The 26,736-nt window shown below is 41.7% G+C and overlaps 1 protein-coding gene and 1 pseudogene across 2 annotated transcripts in view; both read left to right on the top strand.

Annotated features, from left to right (window-relative positions):
* Window positions 1–26,736, top strand: part of OTUD7A (OTU deubiquitinase 7A) — a 98,748-nt gene that overhangs the window by 29,703 nt on the left and 42,309 nt on the right. The window contains exons 3-4 of one of the 2 annotated variants that reach the window (XM_035131410.2): window positions 92–342; window positions 16,390–16,544. In XM_035131410.2, coding sequence (XP_034987301.1) covers window positions 16,394–16,544 — 151 coding nt within the window. In that variant the 5' untranslated portion in view covers window positions 92–342; window positions 16,390–16,393. Of the gene's footprint in view, window positions 1–91; window positions 343–16,281; window positions 16,545–26,736 lie in introns of those variants that run through there. The other variant, XM_060282505.1, reaches the window with a different exon arrangement.
* On the top strand, window positions 26,343–26,403 carry LOC118093325 (U6 spliceosomal RNA; annotated as a pseudogene).

Raw genomic sequence — 26,736 nt, 5'->3', positions numbered from 1 at the left:
AAATAAGATTATAGATCCCATTCATATGAATGGGATGATTCCTGCTCTGTATCTTAACTAAGACATTTATATTTTTATTTCTCTCTTTCAGGATTAAGATGGTACTATGGCTGCGTTTTATGTAGCGGAATGAGGAGCTCTGAAACTAAGCTGCCACTGCTGTCTGATGATGATGCCACCACCACCACCATATTGAAAACCAGAAAAAGTCTTTGAGCATTTTTTTTCCTGTATAAAGTCTTCACTTGCGGATGGAAGGACAGTTGAATGGTGATCTAACTGGGCTTAGTTCAGTGGTGGAGCACATACTTGCTTTCACTTCAGGATGAAGAAGGAAGGATGGTAGGTGTAAGTTTAAATCTACCGAAAGGGAATGTAATTGTGGTGAATATCTATGCCCCAAATGGATGTAAAAAGAATTTTTAAAAAAGAAATTGGGAAGGAAAATGGGGGATTGTATAACGGATGAGGAGATTATTCTTTTGGGGGATTTCAATGGGGTTATAAAATCTGAACTAGATCGAACAAAAGGGGGGAAGAAAGATAGAGGAAAATTACCAGATGTTTTCTTTAATATAACTCATAATTATGAATTGAAAGATGTTTGGAGGAGGGACAATCCAGAGGAGAAAAAAATTACTTATTATTCAGGGGCAAAAAAAAATCAGCTTCTAGAATTGATATGATATGGTTGTCATCTGGATTATTATCAAAAGTGGTTAAAAGTGAGATATTGGCTAAATCAATAACTGATCATAACTATCTGAAGAAGTGTGCATGCACACGAAAGCTCATACCAAAATAAAAACTTAGTTGGTCTTTAAGGTGCTACTGAAGGAATTTTTTTATTTTACTTCGATCCAGACCAACACGGCTACCTACCTGTAACCTGATCATAACTCAATAATGGTTAAAATAAAAGAACAGGAGAGGGGAAATATTAGATGGAGATTGGATGAGAGAATCTTAAATGATGAAATATTCGTAAAGAAATGAAAGAATTGTTAAAAGAATTTTTCAAGAACAATACATCAGAAGAAATAGTGCTAACAATGACATGGGATGCAGGTAAAGCCTTTGTTTGGGGTATATATCTTCAACAAAAGAGCAGAGTCAAAAGAGAGAGAAAAAAATATGGGAAAAATTAAGAAAGAAATCGAGAAAGAAAAAGAATTAGTAGAAAATCCCAGAAACGAAAATTTGGTAATGAGGATAAAAATTTTGCAGAAAGAATTGTCTACAATGGTAGGCTATGAGATGGAAAATAAAATAAGATGGGCCAAGCAAAAAACGTTTGAGTGGGGGGGGGGAGCTGGGAAACTTTTGGCATGGCAATTAAGGAAAAAACAAAAAGAGAGAATGATTATGGGGATTATAGATGGGGGAAAGAAATTGAGAAAATTAGAGGATATATAAAAATGCTTTGTCCAATATTATTTAAAAAATTATATGAAAAAGGGAATATAAACGAGGGAAAATTGGAAGAGTTTTTTTTCAAAACGGGGGAAAAACAGATTACAAAAGAGGAAAAAGAGTTGCTTGACAAACCAGTGTTGCTGCAGGAGATATATGAGGATATTAAAAAATTAAAAGTAGGAAAATCACTGGGGATGGATGGCTTGTCAAGTCAGCATTACAAAATATTTTGGGAAGAGATAGGAGGACTCTACCAAAAGTTAATAAATGGAATTTTGGAAAGAGGATTATTCCCTAAAACATGGCGGGAGGCCTATATAACTTTAATACCAAAAGGCGAGGAAGAAATAAAACAGGTGGGGAATTTTAGACCAATCTCTTTACTTAATGTATATTATAAAATCTTTACAGATATCCTTGCCAGTAGATTGAAGAAAATATTGAATAGGATCATTGGGCAGGATCAGCAGGGTTTTCTACCGGGAAGGAGTATGGCGAAAAATATAAGATTTTTTTAATTTAATTGAATATTTAGATTGGGCACCAGGTAAAAAAGCAGCCTTTATTTTCTTAGAAAAAGCCTTTGATAATTTATCATGGGATTTCATGGAAAAATCGTTAGATGAAATTGGAATTAATGGGAAATTTTTGAAAGGAATTAATGTGATTTATAATAAACAATTTGCTAGGCTAATCTTGAATGGGGATGTGATGGAGGAGTTTGAAATAGGGAAATGAACCTGATAGGGATGCCCCTTATCCCCATTATTATTTGTATTGTCAATCGAATCCTTATTGGATGATATTAAAAAAGATAAAGAAATCAGAGGGATAAGAGTGAGAGGGATTATTTACAAAATAAAAGCGTTCGCTGATGATATGATAGTAATGTTAGATGAACCAATGGAATCAATAATAAATCTTAAAAAAGGATTTAAAAAATTCGGCGAGATATCAGGGCTTAGAATTAATGTAAATAAAACAAAAGTAATAATCAAAAATTTAAGGAAAGATGAAATATCTAAATTGGAACAATTCATGGAATGGGCCCCCTTCATGGATCAATGCCTTGTCGTGGCGAAGGGGCTTGAATAACTCAGAGAAGCTATGAGCTATGCCATGCAGGGCCACCCAAGATGGACAGGTCATAGTGGAGAGTTTTGACTAAACGTGATCCACCTGGAGAAGGAACTGGCAAGCCACTCCAGTATCCCTGCCAAGAAAACTCCATGGACAAAGACAACAGGCATATAAAAGTTATGACGCTGGAAGATGAGCCCCTCAGGTCGGAAGGCGTCCAACATGCTACTGAGGAAGAGCGGAGGACAAGTACAAGTAGATTCAGAGCTGATGAAGCGGCTGGGCCAAAGCCGAAAGGACGCTCAGTTGCGGATATGCCTGGAAGCGAAAGGAAAGTCCGATGCTGTAAAGAAAAATATTGCATAGGAACCTGGAATGTAAGAACCATGAGTGGAGGTAAGCTGGATGTGGTCAAAAATGAGATGACAAGAATAAATATCGACATCCTGGGCATCAGTGAACTAAAATGGAAGGGAATGGGCGAATTCAGTTCGGATGACTATCATATCTACTACTGTGGGCAAGAATCCTGTAGCCGAAATGGAGTGGCCCTCATAGTCAACAAAAGAGTGGCAAAAGCTGTAATGGGATGCAATCTCAAAAATGACAGAATGATCTCAATACGAATCCAAGGCAGACCTTTTAACATCACAGTAATCCAAGTTTATGCACCAACTACCGGTGCTGAAGAAAGTGAAATTGACCAATTCTATGAAGACCTACAACACCTTCTAGAAATGACACCAAAGAAGGATGTTCTTCTCATTACAGGGGACTGGAATGCTAAAGTAGGGAATCAAGAGATAAAAGGAACAACTGGCAAGTTTGGCCTTGGAGTTCAAAATGAAGCAGGGCAAAGGCTAATAGAGTTCTGTCAAGAGAACAAGCTGGTCATCACAAACACTCTATTCCAACAACACAAGAGACGACTCTACACATGGATATCACCAAATGGACAGCATCGAAATCAGATTGATTATATTCTCTGCAGCCAAAGATGGAGAAGCTCCATACAGTCAGCAAAAACAAGACCTGGAGCTGACTGTAACTCAGATCATCAGCTTCTTATAGCAAAATTCCAGCTTAAACTGAAGAAAGTAGGAAAAACCACTGGGCCAGTAAGATACAATCTGAATCAAATCCCTTATGAATACACAGTGGAAGTGAGGAACAGGTTTAAGGATTTAGATTTGGTGGACAGAGTGCCTGAAGAACTATGGATGGAGGCTCGTAACATTATACAGGAGGCAGCAATGAAAACCATCCCAAGGAAAAGGAAATGCAAGAAAGCAAAATGGCTGTCCAACGAGGCCTTACAAATAGCGGAGGAGAGGAGGCAAGCAAAATGCAAGGGAGATAGGGAAAGATACAGGAAACTGAATGCAGATTTCCAAAAAACAGCAAGGAGAGACAAGAGGGTCTTCTTAAATGAGCAATGCAAAGAAATAGAGGAAAACAATAGAATGGGGAAAACCAGAGATCTGTTCAAGAAAATTGGAGATATGAAAGGAACATTTCGTACAAAGATTACCATAATCAAGGACAAAAGTGGTAAGGACCTAACAGAAGCAGAAGACATCAAGAAGAGGTGGCAAGAATACACAGAGGAATTATACCAGAAAGATATGGAGGTCTCGTACACCTCAGGTAGTGTGGTTGCTGACCTTGAGCCAGACATCTTGGAGAGTGAAGTCAAATGGGCCTTAGAAAGCATTGCTAATAACAAGGCCAGTGGAAGTGATGATATTCCAGCTGAACTGTTTAAAATTTTAAAAGATGATGCTGTTAAGGTGCTACACCCAATATGCCAGCAAGTTTGGAAAACTCAGCAATGGCCAGAGGATTGGAGAAGATCAGTCTACATCCCAATTCCAAAGAAGGGCAGTGCCAAAGAATGCTGCAACTACCGCACAATTGCGCTCATTTCACACGCTAGCAAGGTTATGCTTAAAATTCTACAAGGCAGGCTTAGGCAGTATGTGGACCGAGAACTCCCAGAAGTGCAAGCTGGATTTCGAAAGGGCAGAGGAACCAGAGACCAAATAGCAAACATGCGCTGGATTATGGAGAAAGCTAGAGAGTTCCAGAAAAACGTCTACTTCTGCTTCATTGACTATGCAAAAGCCTTTGACTGTGTCGACCACAGCAAACTATGGCAAGTTCTTAAAGAAATGGGAGTGCCTGATCACCTCATCTGTCTCCTGAGAAATCTCTTTGTGGGACAAGAAGCTACAGTTAGAACTGGATATGGAACAACTGATTGGTTCAAAATTGGGAAAGGAGTACGACAAGGTTGTATATTGTCTCCCTGCTTATTTAACTTATATGCAGAATTCATCATGCGAAAGGCTGGACTAGATGAATCCCAAGCCGGAATTAAGATTGCTGGAAGAAATATCAACAACCTCAGATATGCAGATGACACAACCTTGATGGCAGAAAGCGAGGAGGAATTAAAGAACCTTTTAATGAGGGTGAAAGAGGAGAGCGCAAAATATGGTCTGAAGCTCAACATCAAAAAAACCAAGATCATGGCCACTGGTCCCATCACCTCATGGCAAATAGAAGGGGAAGAAATGGAGGCAGTGAGAGATTTTACTTTCTTGGGCTCCTTGGTCACTGCAGATGGTGACAGCAGTCACGAAATTAAAAGACGCCTGCTTCTTGGGAGAAAAGCAATGACAAACCTAGACAGCATCTTAAAAAGCAGAGACATCACCTTGCCGACAAAAGTCCGTATAGTTAAAGCTATGGTTTTCCCAGTAGTGATGTATGGAAGTGAGAGTTGGACCATAAAGAAGGCTGATCACCGAAGAATTGATGCTTTTGAATTATGGTGCTGGAGGAGACTCTTGAGAGTCCCATGGACTGCAAGAAGATCAAACCTATCCATTCTTAAGGAAATCAGCCCTGAGTGCTCACTGGAAGGACAGATCGTGAAGCTGAGGCTCCAATACTTTGGCCACCTCATGAGAAGAGAAGAATCCTTGGAAAAGACCCTGATGTTGGGAAAGATTGAGGGCACTAGGAGAAGGGGACGACAGAGGACAAGATGGTTGGACAGTGTTCTCGAAGCTACGAACATGAGTTTGACCAAACTGCGGGAGGCAGTGCAAGACAGGAGTGCCTGGCGTGCTATGGTCCATGGGGTCACGAAGAGTCGGACACGACTAAACGACTAAACAACAATGGAATGGGCAACAGTAAAAAAAAATATTAAATATTTAGGTATTGTGATTACCGCAAATAATATAGATTTGATTGAAAATAATTATGTGAAGTTATGGAAGGAGGTAAAAAAGGATATGGAAAGATGGAGAGATTTAAATTCATCATTCTCAGGTAGGATAGCTACTATAAAAATGTCGATATTGCCCAGGATCTTATTTTTATTTCAAATGTTACCTGTAGTGTGAAGGAAAGAAATATTTGGTATATGGAGAAGGGATTTAAGTAATCTCATTTGTCTTGGGAAGAAGGCGAGGATTCAGTACAAATTACTCACAGATATTAAAGGAAGGGGAGGATGGGGGGGGTCCCTGATCTTAGAATTTACTATGCATCTGCGTGTTTGTGTTGGCTCAAAGAGTGGATCTTACTAGAAGACGAAGAACTTTTGGAAGTAGAAGGATTTAGGAATGTTATGGGGTGGCATACATATCTTTTACAGGAGGATAAGGAAAAATATAAACATTTTTTGGATCATGTAATAAAGAAGTCAATTTTTTAAATCTGGAAAGAATATAAAGATCTAATCCAACCCAAAACACCCTGGTGGGCCTCTCCATTAGAGATGACTGCAATGGGAGGAAGAGGTAAAAATGAAATATGGTTAACGTATCAAGACTTAATAGTAAGAGAAGATGATCAGCTGATGTTGAAACCATACGATCAAATTAAATCATTCTGTGCCAGTTGGCTACAATATTTTCAATTACAAAGTTTATTTAAAGAACATAAGGAGATAGGATTTGGAAAGGAGAAATCTAAATTGCAAGAAATTATAACCGAAAATAATAATAAAAAATTATCAAAAATATATAAATTTCTATTGGAGTGGGAACTAAAAGATGAAGAAATAAAATGTGTGATGATTAAATGGGCCCAGGATTTGGGAAGACCAATATTTAAAACACAGTGGGACAAATTATGGAAAACGACAATGAAATTTACGGCCAGCACGGGAGTTAAGGAGAACATGATGAAGTTAGTGTACAGATGGCACCTGACCGCAGATAAGATAGCAAGAATTTATAAGAAAGAATCAAAAAATTGTTGGAAGTGTAAAAACAAAGTGGGTGACTATTTTCATTGTTGGCGGGGGTGCATAAAAATTAACAAATTCTGGGGGGAAATTTATGAGGATATGAAAAAGATGTTAAGGATCACTTTTGGGGGGAAACCGGAATATTTTTTTGTAAGTCTGATACCTGAAAACATACCAGAAAACAGGAAAAACATCTTGCAGCGGCAAGATTGTTGATAGGTCAAAGATGGAAAAAAGAGGAGGTACCTACAATCCAGGAGTGGCAGATAAAATTAATAGAATTTATGAATCTGGCAAGGATGACTGCGGCAATTAGAAATATATCAAAACAAAGATCCAAAATTGAATGGGAACATGTGGAAGAATATTTTAAGAAAAAAAGATATAAAAACAGAGATAGCAATCTGTTTAGACTAGGATAACATAGGGGAATACAGGAGAAAAATTGACAAGAAGGGAACATTTACAGTGTCTTTATTTGTGGGAAAAATAAAGGAAAGCAACGCAAGTAGTATAAAATAATTCTAAGGAAAGCGATATGTTATTGTTTGGAAGTGAATTTTATTTGTATATTATTCTTTGGGTGGCTTAAATTGAATTGATGGTAAATTTGCTTTTGTATTGGTTTTTAAAAAGTGAATAAATAAAGGGTTTTTTAATTAAAAAAACAACAACAACAAGAAGAACCCACCCACAGCATATGAATTGATATGGCTAACTTGACCCAACATCCCCTCCCGCTCACACACACAAACAAAACTCCCTGCAGTCAACTGAAGGGAAGCAACCAGGCCCTGCCCCCCCCCCACCTCTCTCACTGCCAAGGAAAACTAATAAATGAATAGAAAGAGCACCGCACAATGTGACACTGACAATACGCTAGGATGAAAGGTTATGACCCCTCTTCTCTCCCCCCTCACTCTTCTCTCCCAACCTTATACTGTATACAGCATTAAAGTCTTACATTGATCTGTAGAAAAGACTTTATGATCTGAAAATAGAGACGATGTACGTACTTTTGTAACCCAAGAAAATATTTAATAAAAACATAATGATGATGATGATGATGATGCTAAGTTGTGTGTGTGTTGTACAGATGGGGGTGGGTGGGTAGAGAAGCCGCTCTTACTTTGCAGCTCGAGTAAAATAAATTCCAGTATCTTAATGGGAAAAGATTGTGCTAGCATTTCCTTAGCTGTGACTATTAGTTCCATTAGCTACCTACACACTAGCCCCTATTCCAATGAGTCACTGTCATATACTGGTGCAATTGCTGCTTTTCTCAGCAACTGGATGGTACAGACAGCTGACGGTAGTTGTTGAACACACATTGCATCACTTAAGTTGAGAACAACTAGATCATTGTGCACAGGAAACAGGACTTCCTACCTCTTCAGAAAGAACTCTGTGCACAGAATTTATTATGTCATTAACTTGATATGTGCACAGTCTGCACTCTTCTTATAAGGTGTTCCATTTATTTTAGGTAATTACTGAGGTTTTATGCTTACTTAAATTTTTCTGTTCTATTTAATATGATTCATGTAAGTTCAGAGTTATACATGTGAGATTCTGGAAGATGTATAGTTGCCCACTGTGGTCCTGTTGGCAATTCTGGCCCGTTGTGTGATGACACAGGATACAACCTTTTCTGTTGTGGTGTCCAGTTGTGGAACTCCCTACTGATGGAAGTGTTGACAGTTTAAGATCAAGTGAAGACATCTTTGTTTCTCTTTGGAGCTTTTCAGGGTAGGTGAGCTAAAAAGCTGTCTGGTCTACTGCAGTGATAATTTTGTGATAATTTCAGTTTTATAGTTTTAAAATTTATGCTGTTACATGGTATATTTTATTGAAGTTTTGTATACTACTCTGGGATCCTTTGGGGAGGAGGAGAGTCTATAAGAGTGTAGCACCACCCCAGAATGCTGGACTACATGAACCATTGGTCTGATCCAGAAGAGCCGCTCTTAGGTTCCTACTAATTTGCTCTAAGAGTGGAAATTGCTATAGATATTACTTCTGTGCATAGTGGCAATATGACCACCAGTTTTATTTGCCTATAAATTCTCTTAATTGAAAAACACATGCTACAGTATCTGTTATCAGATTTTGAACAGTTGTGTGTTTGAGAAAGAGAAAGAATTAATTATTTGGTTTAGCCTTCATTGTGTTTTATTTGTATTTTTATAACGTTTCTAAATTATGAAGATATTTATAGCTTACATGTTTTATATTAAGGGAATATTAAGGGACTACCCTTGGTTGTGGTGAAGAAAAGCAATATATATATATATTGTGGCTGGAAAATGTGTTGCCATGGAGATTTCACTGAGAAGGCAATGATATGGCCTTTATTGCAAAAAACCATTTTTGATCTATCTGATTTGAATAATTATTGCCTAATATCCCAGATCCAGGTGCTCTTGGAGGAAACAGATTTTCTAGACCTGCTTCAATCAGAGTTTAGGCCTGATTTTAGCACAGAAGCTGCTTTGGTTGCCCTGTATATTGACCTCTGTCATGAGAGAAATAGGGGAAATGTGTCTTTGCTAATACAGTGGTACCTCTACTTACGAATTTAATGTGTTCCGAACGCACATTCGTAAGTCAAAAAAGTCGAATCCCATAAGAATGCATTGGGAGAAAAAATTCGTAAGTCGAAGCAACCCTATCTAAAAATTCGTAAATAGAAAAAAAATCCTATCTAAACCGCATCCAAGATGGCGGACGGAGCTCCGTTCGTAAGTAGAAACATTCGTAAGTAGAGTTATTCGTAAGTAGAGGTACCACTGTACTCCTCGACTCCTGAGCAGCTTTCAATACCATTGACCACAGTATCCTTCTGGAGTGACTGTCCAATTTAGGGGTGGCTGGCACTGCTTTGCAGTGGTTCCAGTCCTACTTGGATGGACGTTCCCAGAGGGTGTTACTTGGGGAATGCTTTTCAGCCCCATGGAGCCTTCAATGTGGAGTTCCTCCAGGCTCAATCCTATCCCCAATGTTGTTTAACATCTACATGAAACTGCTCGGTGGGGTTATCCAGAGGTTCGGAGTACGTTGTCAGCAGTATGCTGATGACACTCAGCTCTGTTTCTCCTTTACATCTGCAGGTGAGGCAGTTGAAGTGCTGAACCAGTGTCTTGCATTGGTAATGGACAGGATGAGAGCCAACAAAGTGAAGCTCATTCCAGATAAGACTGAGGCATTGTTAGTAGTCCCTAGACCAGATGGATGGAAGCTTGCCTGCTCTTGATGGGGTTATACTCCCTCTGAAGGAGTGGGTATGTAGCTTGTTGGCATTTCTGGATCCATTGTTGTTGCTTGAGGCTCAGGTGGCCTTAGTGGCATGGAATGCCGTCCATCAGCTTTGGCTGGTGGCTCAGCTGAGACAGAGATAACCTAACTCCTGTTGTCTATGCTCTGGTAACCTCTAGGTTAGATTACTGCAACATGTTATATGTAAGGCTGTCTCTGAATACAGTTCAGAAACTTCAGCTTGTACAGAATTCAGCACTGGGCAAGATAGTTTGAGCATATAACACCAATCCTGGTCTGACTACACTGGCTGCCAATTAGTTTCTGGGCCCAATTCAAAGTGCTAGTTTAGTCCTATAAAGCCTTAAATGGCTCAGGACTGCAATAGCTCAAGGACCACCTCTCCCCATATGAACCAGTCCAGACCCTGCAATCATCATCTGAGGCTCTTCTTCGCAGCCTTTTCTGTGGTGGTTCCCTGCTTATGGAATGTTCTCCCTAGGGAGGCTCGCCAGGCACCTCCATTTCATGTCTAGGCACCAGGCAAAATCATTCCTCTTCTAGGCCTTTGGCTTATTAAACAATTGATGGCCTTCTAAACTGTATGTGTGAAATTACTCTTTTGTTTGTTATTATGATATGTATTTTTGTGCTTTTATTTTGTAAACCTCCCTGTGATCCTCAAATGAAGGGTGTGCTCTTCAGTTGGAAATATGCCTAAAGCCATCTACTGAGTTTATCTTTGAGCGTGAGAGTCAGATGCAAGAATTCAGATCAGAAGGTTCTTGGTCCACAGTTCATTCTCAAAGCCACCGAGCTACACCATCTGTGGTGTCTGTGTAATTAAAGGCTCTGCATATTTTTAAAGTTGGTTGATGATATTTTATATAACTACACATTTAAAGGGCCAGAACTTTATTCTTTGGGCTTAATAACAAAGCAATAAAATACATTACTGTTAATAAGAACTGGACTACATAATTTGTCAGTAAAGAGCCCTACAATGCTTGGTTGTTGCTGTTTTGTTTTGTTTTGTTTTGTTTTAATAAAAAGGAAACCTTTCCCCTAAACAAGTCTACTCTAAATTCTAGAGTGTGACAATGGCTAGTTGTATCTTGAAAGTAGTTGGTTTCACTTCCCATGGTCATCACTGGGTGGCTGGGCAATTCCTTGGTAGAGAAGCAAAGCATAGCATCTTTCATGTACTGACATGACATACCATCATATTGCTCCTAAACTTGATTGTGATGCAACAAGGGGAGTGCAACAATGGAACAAGGAGTGCTACCATGAGATAAATATCATTGTATACAGCATTGGGCTCTCAAGCTTGTCATCTCAATTACAAAGCCACCTCACACTTTTAATATGAGAAGCAGCAATCTGGGAATTGCCCTGGGAATAGTATTCACCATTCTCCTGATGATTGCTATCATTGTTATACTCCGAAGAGATTCCCTAACATGGCTGTATAGAAGTCTGGTGAATCTGCCCTCTCTGACAAAACAGACATCACCAGTTGCTTCTGAGGAAAACTCTAGAGAGACAGAAAGGCCTCGCGATGAAGGAATCAGCAGCTCTGCAATGGAAGAGGAAAACGATAGTGGTCATCACTCTTCAGCAGAGGTGGAAGGAAACTTGGAATCTGATGCAAGCAAAACATCCAGGCATGGACTGATAAACAAAATGATAAGATTGTGAGCAAGGCCTGTAGTTGTAGTAGTAGTAGTAGTAGTAGTAGTAGTAGTAGTAGTAGTAGTGCCTGTTTTAATATTTCAGTAATCCCTACAAGAATTCTCTAAGGTTGTATATGGAACTATAACTGTGGAACTCTTTCTGAATTGATTTATGCCTATGCTGCTTAAGGAAAGTTCTAGAGCAGGCATCCCCAAACTTCGGCCCTCCAGATGTTTTGGACTACAATTCCCATCATCCCTGACCACTGGTCCTGTTAGCTAGGGGTCATGGGAGTTGTAGGCCAAAACATCTGGAGAGCCGCAGTTTGGGGATGCCTGTTCTAGAGTAATCTTCCTCTGCACTGCTGCCTTTAACTGGACCTGTAAATAGTGTGTGTATTTCAGAGCAGCTCACTCGAGATAATATGTGCATTTTTCTGATGTGCTGACTATATCCATTGTATCTTGAGTTGTAGTTTTTTTGTGTATGTCACTTTGAAAGGATGCAGCTCTAAAAAGCAGTTTAGAAATATTTTAGATAAGTAAATTGATAAGTAGTATTATCCCAGAATTGCAGTGGTGAGTCTGAGACAGAGTAGATTCCCAAAGACCACTTAGTGCAGGCATAGGTCATCCCTGACCACTGGTCCTGTTAGCTAGGGATGATGGGACTTGTAGTCCCAAAACATCTGGAGGGCCAGGTTTGCCTGACTTAGTGTGCTTCCTGACTGGGGGCTCAGGAGCCCAGCAATGTCACCCCTTGTCTGCAGAAATGGCAGCCCATCACCCTTTTCCAAACACCCTCCCTTACAACAACAACAACAACTTTATTATTTATACCCCACCCATCTGGCTGGGTTTCCCCAGCCACTCTGAGCAGCTTGCAGCATATCTAAAAACATGTTTTCATCAAGCGTTAAAAACCTGCTGATACAGGGCTGCCTTAAGACGTCTTCTAAAAGTTGTGTCATTTTTTTATCTCCTTGACATCTAAAGGGAGAGCATTCCACAGGGAGGGCACCACTACTGAGAAGGCACTCTGCCCTTACAGAGTGGTCCCTCAGGCTCCACTCCTCTCCCTTCGCCTTGGTCTCAGACCTCCCCCCCCCCCGCTCCAAGGAGAGGTGCCTCCTCACACTGCCCCACAGGGGCCTGGGAAGCACCCCTGGCCAGCCTCAGAGGCAGGGCTGGCTCTAGGTAGAGTCCCAGTGGCACGGGGCGCCAGGGCGCCGGGCCGGTAGGCAGGGCGCCGCACGGAAGCCATGCTGCGCCCTGCGAGGGCGGGGGCGCCAGAGCGATCTCTGCCCCTCAGTGCCAGGGCGCGCGACCTGCTCGAGACTGCCCTGCTCAGAGGCACCATTCGTCTGGGGAGCTTGTAGTCAGGGCCACTGCAAAACACAGCTGTGCAAGCTGTTGGGAGGCAGAGACACCAGATGGCATCAGAGGAAGGGAGAGGAGGAAAGAGAGACAGAGGCCAGCGTTGCATGTGGCACCCGACTATCATTCAAGGTTCCCCAGGGTGCCACGGCACACACTTTGAAAACCACTGGTTTACATCATTGAACGGCATGATTCAGTAGAAGAAACCTCTCAAAGGCCTACTGTGATTTGTTTGCAAAACAATTTGAGAATGAAATCACTAATACCTGCTCTAACTGATGCAGAGGTTGAGGCAGTTCGTTGTCCATCTGGTCCAGATTTGCAGGTGTTGCCTGAGAATGTATATATATATATATATATATATATATATATTCAAATGATATAGGTAGAACACATATTCTGGCATCTGAATATTCTGGTATCTGAAGAAGTGTGCATGCACACGAAAGCTCATACCAATGACAAACTTAGTTGGTCTCTAAGGTCTCTAAGTTGGTCTCTAAGGTCCTACTGGAAGGAATTTTTTTATTTTTTGTTTTGAATATTCAAATACTGTAAATAAAGCACATCATGTTTTCTTCGCCTTTAACATTGAAGTTGTATATCCAACTTCAACCAACTCTTGTTAAACCTTTCCCTCTCCCCATGTACCCTTGTGACTCCCCTCCCCACCTCCATGCATGGCTTCTTTGATTCTATTTACTAATAGCACTATTGTGTTTATGCCTACTATCTAACTTATTCAAAATTCCGTCTTCAATGTCACAATTCTTGTCTTTGTGAGCTCAGTCTATGCTCACGGTATTAATAAATTACTGTCGGAGCATCTTTGTACCAACAGATGTCTTTAGCAAGGGCAGACGGTCCCAACAGCCCCAATTTTACTGGGACATCCTGGATTCACAGAAGCACTCGCAGCTTCCATTTGGATCTTGGATTGTCCTGCTTTCCAGAACCACCCCTGAGCTCTGGAAGGAGGGTGAGCTGGCCGAGCCTCTCTGTGGCTGCTGCTTCTGGCCTCCTCCCTTTTGCTGTTCATAGCAGCTGCTGGAGAGCGGGCAGAAGAGGAGAGGCTGCCTCTGCCAAAACCCAGCCCCCAGTGACGTGCCAGAACCAGCAGCTTCAGCTTGCCCACTGCGGGAGCTGCTGGCATGGCCAGCACCGCAAGGATGATCTCCCTATAGGGGCTGTCCTCGCCTCCCTCGCATACTGGAGCCCAGCAGAGGAGAGGTGCAGCGATGCTGCTGCAACTGTTCCTGCTCTGCGCTGCTTCCACCCCTGGGTCATGCCTGACCTGGGAGTGGAACTGTGGCCTAGCAGCACTGGCCTGGTGCTGAGGAAGCTGCGGCCACAGTTTCCTCGCTCACCAGAGCCCAGCAGAAGAGAGATGCTTCTCTCCCGCCCCCCATCACTTCCACCCCTTTGATGTCCTGGATCCACAGGTAATAATGTTGGCGGCTATGCAAGGTATTTGAGTGGTGGCTGTGCAACTCCTGGGTCTCTTCAATTAAGTTGATGTGCTAGACCTATTCCAATCAGGTTTCAGGCTCAGTTTTGATACAGAAATTTCCTCAGTAGCTCTGATGGATGGTATGTACTTAAAGAGACAAGTGTTGTGTGATGGTTGATTCTCTTGGACTTCTTGAGGGCATTTAATGCTACAGATCATGGCCTACTCTTGTTCCAGTTACATGAACTGGGAGTACCAGGAGGTAATTTACTTCTCAGAATACCACCACCAGCAGAAACTGGCAACTAGAGGTCTTTTTTTTTATCAGCAGCAATGACATAATTCCCTCTGCAAGGAAGTTCATTTAGTTCCTGTAGTCCTTTGGGTGCCAGGTTAAGACATTTTTATCTTCTCAGGCATTGTAAATGAAATTATTTTTTTTAGATCTGTTGGGGAAAGAAACTTTCTTTTAAAAGCTATAATTGAGTGATGCATTCTGCTGCTTGAATTGATTGTGAAATTGTGGTAAACTTGGTTTTTAATTGTATTTCTTGTAGTTTATATAATCATATTTTATTGGAATTATTTATTGTGATCAACTGTGAAATATATATATGAGGTGTGGATATACGAAGAAACAATTATATTTTACCAGTAATTGTACAAATTTTGCAATGTCAGCATTTTAGAAATGTAAAATAAATCCAGATATGAGATTGTGTATTAGTAAATGCCTTTAAAAGATGTTGTATACTAAAGTGTGTGCATTCTACACAGTTATAAAATTGCTATGGCAATGTGGAATCTGGCAAACATTTTAGCAACCTGATAGTATCAGTATTCATTTCATTCATTTAAAGCAAATAGAAAGGTTTGGGAACACTTGGAAGATGGTTGGCGATACCTCAGTCACTAGGCAAAAAATAAGTCCCAGTTTTGAGGGGAAAGCTTGATTGGAAAGAGGATAATAATATTAATGTAAATTATACATATTTATAAGCTGCTATTTAGACATGTATTTACAGAACTTGGCTTTTTTCGGTGCAGAGCACACAGAGATAAAAATAAATCCCTGAGTGCTGGACAAGCTGGAATGTGTCCAGAGGAGGGCAACCAAAATGGTCAAAGGCCTGGAAACAATGCCTTATGAGGAACGGCTTAGGGAGCTGGGTATGTTTAGGCTGGAGAAGAGAAGGTTAAGGGGTGATATGACAGCCATGTTCAAATATATAAAAGGATGTCATATAGAGGAGGGTGAAAGGTTGTTTTCTGCTGCTCCAGAGAAGCAGACATGGAGCAATGGATTCAAACTACAAGAAAGAAGATTCCACCTAAACATTAGGAAGAACTTCCTGACAGTAAGAGCTGTTCAGCAGTGGAATTTGCTGCCAAGGAGTGTGGTGGAATCTCCTTCTTTGGGAGGTCTTTAAGCAGAGGCTTGACGGCCATATGTCAAGAATGCTTTGATGGTGTTTCCTGCTTGGCAGGGGGTTGGACTGGATGGCCCTTGTGGTCTCTTCCAACTCTATGATTCTCTGATTCTATGGATTTGTTTTGCTTTTTGCCTCAAAGTCCCTTGTTTAAATCTGTAGGGCTACTTCTATGCATGCTTAACAATTTTAGGATAATTTATTATTGCAGTTTATTTTCACCAATCAATAACAATCTTGTGGGGTGGAAGATGTGAGAATGTGTGCATGATGGGTTTGGGTATGACAACATTGGCTAGAAATGGAACAATGACAGCGACTGCAGCAAGAATGCTTGAAAATGTAGAATGATTGTCAGCATTCCAAACTTAGAAAGTTGACGTGGCACCTTTCGACAACCTTTTCTGTATAATTACTTTATTTTTCTCTTTCTAGATGGATGACTTGTAGCCTATTGCCAAATCCTGGCACTGCTGCACATCCAGCAGTACTTCTACATGATCCCATGACTCTTGATATGGATGCGGTCCTGTCAGACTTTGTTCGGTCCACAGGGGCAGAACCGGGTTTGGCAAGAGACTTGCTAGAAGGTAAGCTCAAGACTAATGGACCTCAGGAAATGATTTGTCATCATCGCCATCATTTATTAGTGACTTTAATAAATTATAATTCATAATATTAGCTTTCCTCACAAAAGTGATCCATTGCAACTTACAAGCACAGTATAGAGACTAAAATTGCAGCAGACACAACCAAATCAATAGGTTTCCTTCTCTCCATTCTGTGGAAAGATTCTTATTTTATACACTCCTGATCCCATGATGTAGGATTTCCTTCATTAGGCCAAGATGGAAGTTGGACTTTTATGAAGGATAGTTTTTTGGTTTTGATTCTGTTATCTCAGAGATCTCAGAAAGTTTCTTGGCTTGTTTTTTCACCACCTTTGAGAACAATGTGGAGTGCTATGGAATGTGAATAGGTTCCTTGATTTAAAAAAAATTCTGTACAAGTTTTGGCATTGATGGGTTTTGCTGCTCTGCAGAGGCTGAATGGCTGTTCCCATTCATTGTGTTGGGGCTTGCACAGAAGAACTTTAAAGTAAGCTTTGTCCTCGTTTAGTGAGAAGTGGTATTGTGTAGACAACACTGGATCCCCGCAGAGAACATCTTAGATTGGACTCAATACTGGCAGTACACTTCTGAAAAAGTGTCCATAGCAATTTAGGCAACCAGTTCATGTTCGTGGCAAAGTGGGCTCTCACCCATTAAAGTATATGTTACAATAAATCTGATAGTCTTGTGTTAGAGTTGTGTTAGTACAGTGGACTATTTTGGCTACCCTTCTGGAATATTTGTGGTGCACATGTTTAATGTAACTATTGCTTATATCACAGACTCTGGTAGATAATTATTTCAGTATAAAACCAGATTATTTTAGCAAATGTGATTAAAAATGATAATTCTGAAAACTTCATCTGAACTTTGCTGTGTTTTAGGAATGGAATGTGGCCCTTTAATGACTTCAAGTTTAATCATTCAGGCTTCAGTCCTGTACCTCCTTGCCTGAGAGTAAGCCCCATTGAACTCAGTGGGAGGCCACTTTATGGTCACCTACCGCAGCGTTTCTCAACCGCTGTTCCGCGGCACACGCTGGCTGGTGTGCCGCGACGTGCGGCGATGAGAAGGGCGATTTGCATTGTCACGTGCCTGGCGGCCGCCAATATACAACGCTGGCCCGCCGAAAAGCAATATTTCTCCTCCTCTTTCCCAAAGCTCAGTGCAAACGAGCCTGGCGGCCGCCAATACACAGCACTAACCCGCCGGAATGCAATATTTGGCAAGTGTTTCTTACAGTCATAATTATATTATAGGGCGGCACAGAGTTAAATTTTTTAACTTTTTTAATGGTGGTGTGCCTCGTGATTTTTTTCACGGAACAAGTGTGCCATGGCCCAAAAAAGGTTGAGAAACACTGACCTACAGAACGTGATGGAAGGTTGAAATAAAAATGAAATGAAATGCAAACCGAATATTGCCATTTCTGATATCAGATTTGTGTTCTAAATTCAAATTCCCAGTGGAGGAAGCATTTTAACCTCCCAGGACGGACCTAATGACCTAGGAGTAACTATCCTTGGCATACCAGTGTGTTCGAGTTAATATATATATACTGTTAGTTATGTACAGGCGACTCCCCACTTACGCGGGGGTTACGTTCTGGGCCTCATGTACATCAGTGAAATGCACATAGGTGGGGAGCACCCTGGATAATCCTAGTGGCTTGCGAGGAAACCCTCCCTAGAGGCAATAGAGGATGTAGCGTGTCAGGGCTGGAGCCAGACACAGGTCAGCAAGCAAGGAGCAGACTTTGTCAGAGAAGTTAACTCTTTATTCAAATAAATGGCACACAACTCTGCAACACTTCCCAGTAACTCATGCCCCTATAGAGCAATAGCTAGGACTGATGGTCCCTGCTTTCAGCCCCCTCTAAGCTCTTCCTCTGCTGGATGTTTCCGAAGCAGTCTTAACCTGTGCCTGGGCATCTCTAATCTCTGCTCCGCTCTACACATCACTCTGTGTGACCTTGGAGACGAGGAGAGGAGCTTGTCACAGTAGGAGAGGCAGGCTCCCTGTCTTCTTCTGCAGCCTCTTGCCCCATCTCCTTTGATTCAGCCTCTGAGTCAGAACTGCTCCTTGTCACAGGCTCTCCCTGCTCACTAAATCCTGTTGCTCCCTCGGTATCTAACAACTCCTACCACTCTTCTCCCTCTGACCTCTCCTCGGTGTCCCACCACCAATCTTTGAGCTCTGAGCCTTCCTCCTCTGGGGTTTCCCTTGGCAGTTCTCCAGCTGGTTCCACTCCTCATCATCCAGCCAGTCCCTGACACAGAGGGCTTTGTGGAGGCTGCTCAGCCTCCCCACGTAGCGCAGCAGCAGTAGCCACTTCCCCGTGCATCAATGCCCCGCTGCCCCTCCAGCTCACATGGAGACCCTTCCCAGATCCCAAAGAGCACATCCTCTGCAGACTCTGGGGTTTTGTGAGGAATGTCACATTCTAACAAACTTAGTGAAGAAATCACTGTGATTCTGCAGCATTAAAAAAAATCAAAACATTAATTTTAAATGGCAAAAAGAGCACATTTATCTAAATCAACGAATGATACATTTGTTCTTTTTTGTGCTAAGCCATCTGTATTAGAACTATATCGCCACCTGCTACTTAGAATAATTATCACCCACCTCCAGCTTGATATATTGCTTAATTGAGGTAGGTACAATTTGCCACAAGGGAGCCTGAATGACCAAAGTCAGAAGCCAGGACAGGGCCCCGTTTCAGTGTCTTTAACCTTCATCAGCTAAGTTTAAGGAGGTCAACGTGTACCCACTTGTTCTCTGTATACGTTGGGTACACGTTCCTTAAACTTAGCTGACGAAAGTTAAGGACACCGAAATAGGGCCCTGTCCTGGCTTCTGACTTTGGATTATTGTGGACGCTACCTTATTTTAGAAGACTCTTACATCAAACATGGTATCGATATATTCTGACTTCGGATTATTGTGGTCTCTATCTGACTTTAAAAGACTTCTACACCAAATGCCATATTGATATTTTGCATCAAAAGACTCTTTAATGGAACTGGTGTAAGGTCACCAGAAATGTAATATGGATGATTGGCTTCCCAAATTGACCAGACGAAATCTCAGGCAGTTGTACATATTATAAAACAGATTTATTAAAACATTTATTGCAATAAATGGTGGCAGTGAGAATGAGTTTCTCATTCTGCCCGACCCATGGGCATACACAGAGTGCTTTTATACCTTTTTTGACAGAGTGAAGTGAAGATCAGCCTTTCTGCAGTACTTCATCAACCAATCAAGAGAGAGCACCCCAAGATGCAAAGTCACCCGCCCAACTCTACTAGGTGGCGTTATGTACCTGGTACCTTCATACACGTGTCTATGTGGAATTTTACAGGCACAATTGTGGTTGTGCTCTACTTAGAATTTGCGGTGGGCTGCATCCTCTTGCTCTTGTGGTTTATGCTAGAATTTCTTAGAAGTGCTGTGTGTGGTTAGATCTTTGCATTAGATGTACAAACATGCTGTGCCTGTGTGCAAAGTGCTGTCTAATTTACTTTCTATCAGAGGCAGAGAGATTTAGAAAATGGAGTTCCTCTTGCTTTTAGGGCCTGCATGGCCTGACCAGGATTATTCTGGCCCTGGTCATTGCCACCCTATATTCCCTCCTCTTCAATATGGAGATGAAGAACAGGTCTGCTTCTGCATCTCCATTTGATTGAGCCAACACACTACAGTGTTTCCTGGTGTTTCCTGCTTGGTAGGGGGTTGGACAGGATGGCCCTTGAGGTCTCTTCCAACTCTATGATTCTACAGAGGAGCCAGCAGCTTCCCATGCTCCAATGTTAGGCCAAAGGATGGGCAACAGAGAGCAAAGTAAGTGAGGAAGCTTCTGCTGACTTTTCCCAGCTTGTTATTCAGCTTGTCTCAGAAGGGCTACCAGAAGCTGTATTGAGAGACTTAAGAGCCCTCAGAAGATTGCTGGGCTTCAAAGAAGTATGTAGGGCAGAAGAAGGCTAACTGGAAGCTTGCTCAAATGTTAGGTTTTTGACTTCCAGGGAAATAGTGCAAGGCAGATAGATAACTTTGGGGTGGGGGCTGCCTTTTCTACTGAACAGTTAAAATACCTAGGAACCTCCGGCTGTGATCAGGAACTAGCAGTCATTAAAGACATTAGTACATTGCTTTTCTTAAATCAAATAGCAAAATATTTCACAAACAGACCTACATTTTGTTACCTGGCACATTCAGACCTTCATTTTGAAACTTCTTAACTTAAGGTATACAAGCTAGTGTTTCTAAAACAAATGAATAACGCGCATTACTAAACAGTTTCTTAAAAGTGCTACCACACATACACATGAGGTTGGAAATCTTTCCTAAGGGGGAAATAATAATTCATTGTTAGGATAGACACCATCAGCTAATTCATAGGGCTATACACAAACTCTGAGAGCCTGTAGATTAAGGCATTCAGTCTGCAGAACTGTCAGTGTAAAATAACCATGAAAGTTTTTTTTTTCCCTGCTTCAGCTTGATGCTATAAAGCAGAGTAAAAATGCTTGCTGAATTTAAGCCTGGTTCAGCTTTTGATTAATCTATTTCCATAACTCCTAAGCATTTTCTGTTGAAGTTTTTAGCCTTCGTGTTAGACCTAACTGGGAACACATATTTGCATTATACAAACATCATTTTTGTCGAAGCACAAGTGCCACTTTCTACTACATTGCATTTCCATTTGAGGCACAACAAAAAAATCGCAATACAGACTTTTGGCAACAAAGGGTTCTTTCTCTCAGGTGGGCCATGAATCTATAATGGCCACACTAGTCTTCAGAGATACTAGGATACTATAGTTGCTGGAAATCTAAAAGCCAAGGGGCTTTAGCCACTGTTTCCAAAACTTTATGTCAGCAGGAAAATACACAGTTCTCTCTCAGCTCAGTACTGGGCTTCAATGCAAATCAGTGGGTTTCAAAAGTTCCTACACAGTTCTAAAGGCCAGGAATATATATATATATAACAATTGGAGGTTTGTCCTAGCTGAGCATTTGGCTACAGAAAGAATGGCTATTGTTCCAGTTTGCCAGAATCAGGAGAGGCTTGCATTAGATATCAGTGGGCTACCAGAAGTTTCTCCCATCATTTCCAAAGCCAGAACTGAGGGGTGCACCTGGCCAACTTCTTCCAGTTACATCCCCAACCCAGCTATAGCCCTGTATCACCTAGGGAGTTGCTGGAACCCACCCCATGGTTCAATTTCTGAAACTGTTTTGGGTCTGTTCGCTCAAGTGAGGCAGGTACACTGCCCTTCCTTCCAAATTAAGGATACTGCTTTGGGGGCAGGTAGACTTCTACTGTGGGTCCCACTCAATTGATGCCTCCCATACAAATATACATACATACATACATATATAAGGGTCTAAGATTTACTGCGTCTCCTTGTCTCCTTGATGTTTGGTGCTGCATAAGATGGACATTCCTCAACCCGTGCGTCGAGTGACAGCGTCCGGAGTGTCACAGCAGGGGCTACTTCGGTTTCCCATGCGCTGGGCGTCTTTTGCCGGTCAGACGCTGCAAGGGGAAACTGGTGCACCGTGCGCTGGGTACCCACTCCTGATTAGGTACAGCAGGGTGTGGATCCAGGGGGTCATCTCAGGCACTTTCACCGGATGGAATGGATACCTCACCACCTAGGAATGAAGAGGGTCTCGTCTCCCTTCCTTCAAGGATTCACTCAGGGACTCGCTAGCGTCAGGCTGGAACCATCGTGTCAGGCTCCGCAAGGCTACACGCTGTTCGCTCGAGTGATTTCCTGTAGATAAAAAACAAAGGAGGGGGGGGGAGAGAGAGATTGTCCTTGTAGCTGCCGCTGCTGTTTTAGAACTTCTTGCTGGTTAGTCCACCACCAAACTCTCCGAGGTAGTGCGTCCCACGTATTGGACATTGAGGTGTGTCTGGCACACAGAAGTCATCTCTGGGATGTAGCAGCAGTAAGTTGAGAAGTCATCTCTGGGATATAGCAGCAGTGCCTTACAGCAGTCTTTGCCGAATTTCACAAGGCTTGCAACAGGATTCCACGTCTGGTCCATCTTTCAGGATCTCCCCGTGGTTTCTCTTTCCTTCCACAGAACTTCATGCATGTGCAGGGTTAAGGAGGGGTCCTTTAAATCCGTATTTGCCTCCCATCCAGCTGCCGACGGCTGAGTTCTGCTAGGATACTAAAGCCTGTTTTTCAAATTATGCAAAGTCTTGTGGTTTCTAGAAGAAGAAAAAACTTACAGCTGCTTTGTAGCAACGGGCTGTTTCCGTGAGACATAATTTTTTTTTAAAGTCAAAGCATTTAGAGCAGTAGTGTTTTTGTAAGCTGAAACGTGGACCTCCAAAGCATAACATCTTTTTCTCCCTACTTTCACAGCAACGGTCTTGGTCACACAATGTCATACAATAGAATGTCCGAAATGGCAACACCAGCCAGGCACAGCCACAGTCTCTAAGTGCAGGTTGCAGGAGAAAGCAAGTTGTGCAAATACAAATCATGCAGAATCGCTTGTGTAACCAAATAAGGGGGGTTACGCCACACATCTCTGCCGGAGGTTTGAGAGACTGCTTGAGATTTTTCGCAGCCTGTCTTCCAATGGTAGTGTTAGATTCAAACAGACAATGTCTTTACACACAAATCTCCATTCAGTATAACTTCCTTCTACCTTATCCTGAATTCTTTAGTTGATAAACATTCATTTCATTAAAATATGCAGTTCTACAAATTTTCCAACGTTGCTGTCACAAAAACATATGAAATGGGGTTGCAGGTAGGAGGGTAAAACCCTTTAAACGTAGTTTGCTTTTAGAAGGACTCAAATGTCTCTTTTTTCCCCATTCTTGTAAGTTTCCCCAAAAACTAAAGTCTGCACAGCTACAACAGGACTTGGGGAAAAGATTATAATTGTTCAAATAAAATCTATTGTCTCTTGCGTTGTGAACTACTTAAGTACATGATTTTTTTCTTTTCTTTTCTTTTGAAGCCAGCTGAAGCATATGAAAACATTTTCTGAGCACCGTTACTGGCATTTTGTCAGTATCCTGTGTGGCGGTAGCCTCATTTCTAGTGTGGTGAATAGCATTTTAAAGGTTGCAGAGATGATTTTTCTGAACCAATCCTCCGCTGTCTGTTTGTACAGCCCTTTTAGGCATAAAATCAGTCTGATGCTTCTTTTGGCTTTTTGGTGCTGTTTCAAGGATATTTAAAAACAGAGTACTGGGTGCCTATGTTTATAACAAAGTCCAGATGCAGGTAACTCTTAAGTTACCTTGACCATGGCTCCTTGCCATGCCTGCCAAACCGACGAACTCTCTTCTGCTGGGACCCCCTTGTCCCATCTTTCTCCGAACACTCTTCCTTCCTCTTTTACATTGACCGAGACATCTCCGTCCTAGCAACTGACCTTCACCAGTGACCTTTGAACCCCTTCTGGTTCCTCACTGGTCCTTGAGCCATTATTTGTTGCTGTTTAACCACTGCCTTTCTCTTCATCTTCTTTTTCAAAATGCCTTTCTTCTCTCTGGGGTGAGGATACTGGTTTGCACACCCCCTTTTTCTCTGGACTTGTTGTTGGCAGGACTTGTAAATTAAATTTCTTTTATGGCATTATGAATTTATCTATCATGAATTCTAGGGAAATCACATTTTTCCCTCCTCTTGACCATACTCCTCCCATTTATGGCCCTGTAAAGTATCCCCTCATTCACAGCACGCACTGCAAACTTTGCCACACATACCATGCATTGGACACTTTACCACACTCTACCTCCCAGTTTTTCCTTGTTTCCTAAGTATCTGTTTGTCAAGGGACCTCTTCCCTACTGACTACTAACATACACATTTTCCTCCTCCCTTTGCCTTTTACCCAAAGCGCCTGGTTCCCCAGTTGACCTCTGATTAACTGAGTACTACCAACACGCTGGAGATGTGATCAGGATCTCCCTTCCCCTCATTAAAGGGGGCCAATTCCCTTCAAGGTACCTTTTCCCTTTCTACTTACCCCAGCCGGCTTTTCCTGTTCTTCCCTTCCAACCTCGGTCCTTTTGCCTCTTCGTCCAGGGCATGGAAACTCAAGGGCCACCTCTGATCCTCCGGAAAAAGTCTGCCGGTGTGCACCAGACCAGAGGCGCCGTTAGGAATCTGCGCCCTGTCCAGTGGGGCAAAAAGGGGACTGCCTCTGGTTCAGGGAAATGCCCTCATCCGAGTCACGGCACCAGAAATGTAAGGTCACCAGAAATGTAATATGGATGATTGGCTTCCCAAATTGACCAGACGAAATCTCAGACAGTTGTACATATTATAAAACAGATTTATTAAAACATTTATTGCAATAAATGGTGGCAGTGAGAATGAGTTTCTCATTCTGCCCGACCCATGGGCATACACAGAGTGCTTTTATACCTTTTTTGACAGAGTGAAGTGAATCAGCCTTTCTGCAGTACTTCATCAACCAATCAAGAGAGAGCACCCCAAGATGCAAAGTCACCCGCCCAACTCTACTAGGTGGCGTTATGTACCTGGTACCTTCATACACGTGTCTATGTGGAATTTTACAGGCACAATTGTGGTTGTGCTCTACTTAGAATTTGCGGTGGGCTGCATCCTCTTGCTCTTGTGGTTTATGCTAGAATTTCTTAGAAGTGCTGTGTGTGGTTAGATCTTTGCATTAGATGTACAAACATGCTGTGCCTGTGTGCAAAGTGCTGTCTAATTTACTTTCTATCAGAGGCAGAGAGATTTAGAAAATGGAGTTCCTCTTGCTTTTAGGGCCTGCATGGCCTGACCAGGATTATTCTGGCCCTGGTCATTGCCACCCTATACTGGAACCTGAATTATTCAATTAGATACCATTGAACTGAGAAATTTTCAGTCTGTGAATATTAAGTTTATTACAGAAATTGTATAGTTGCATGTAATTTTGTTTTCTATGTTCACAATTGGTATGTTAATAGGGATTATTCTCATTATTGAATGATATTGTTGGCCTGAGTTCTTGGTCTGATTCTTATTGGTGTGTCTAACAACAAGAACTCCAATTTATCTAATATTATTACCATGGTCAAATGGGGAACTTACTCAGCATTATTTAATACCTAAGAAATCCATCTTTGTATACCCCCAATGAACACACACTTGATAGGCACAGGCCCTGTTTTCCACCTATAGGTGATGGTGCATATTACCGTCCTTTCCATATATAAGACTAGGGTGGGTTTTTTTTTACTAAAAATAATGTTAAAAAGGGGGGTAGTCTTATACATGAGGGCAATCTTCCTCCATTTTCTTAATGTTGAGTCCCCCAAAATAGGGGGTGTCCTATACACGGGGGCGTGTTATACACAGAAAAATACGGTAAATCATGCCCAACATTGGAGTTATTCTGCTAGCTATTCGGGTAATACAGAAATTTTCTCTTTCTTAAGAAATGAATGTTAAAACTTGGCTAGAATTTGAACATTTTAAACAAATGAGATATTTGCTAATACAGTGGACCCTCTTGTTACATTACCTTCAGGTAACGTAACTTTCAGGTTGCGAACGGGGCAAATCCAGAAGTGTATACTTCCAGGTTTCGTTGTGCACGCATGCGCAGAAGCGCTCAATCACTCCATGCGCGTGCGCAGAAGGGTGCCTCCATTTACAAAGATTTCGGGATATGGCTGGTCCTCTGGAACGGATCCCGTTCATAACCAGAAGTACCACTGTAATCAGAATGTACACATTTTTAACATCTTAATGTGAAATGTTCCTTTTTGAATTGTCAGGTGCTCGCTTCGGCAGCACATATACTAAAATTGGAACGATACAGAGAAGATTAGCATGGCCTTTTTGAATTGTCAGGAAATCTGTAGTTTGACATAGATGTAAAAAAATTTCTCCCACTTCCTGAACCTACAGAAGTGCTTCATCTGTTTGATTGTTCACAACCATAGTTTGTGAATTGTATCTTCATTTACAAGCCAAAAACTAATGCTCTTTTCTTATCCTGTATTGTCAACACAATAACCAGTTGCTTTCTGCCAGTTGAGAACTAAAAAGTGTGTCACCTTTCCCACAGAGTAATATATCATGTTCTTTTTCTGGTCAAGATAAATTGAAAATGCAGCCCTCCTGGTTATTTTCATAACCTGCCACCTGAAGAATTTGGGGATAGAATTT

This window comes from Zootoca vivipara, chromosome 14 (assembly GCF_963506605.1).
Source record: "Zootoca vivipara chromosome 14, rZooViv1.1, whole genome shotgun sequence".
NCBI lineage: Eukaryota > Metazoa > Chordata > Lepidosauria > Squamata > Lacertidae > Zootoca > Zootoca vivipara.
Note: the sequence above shows the minus strand (reverse complement) of the source record. Positions and strands in the feature narration are given on the sequence as shown.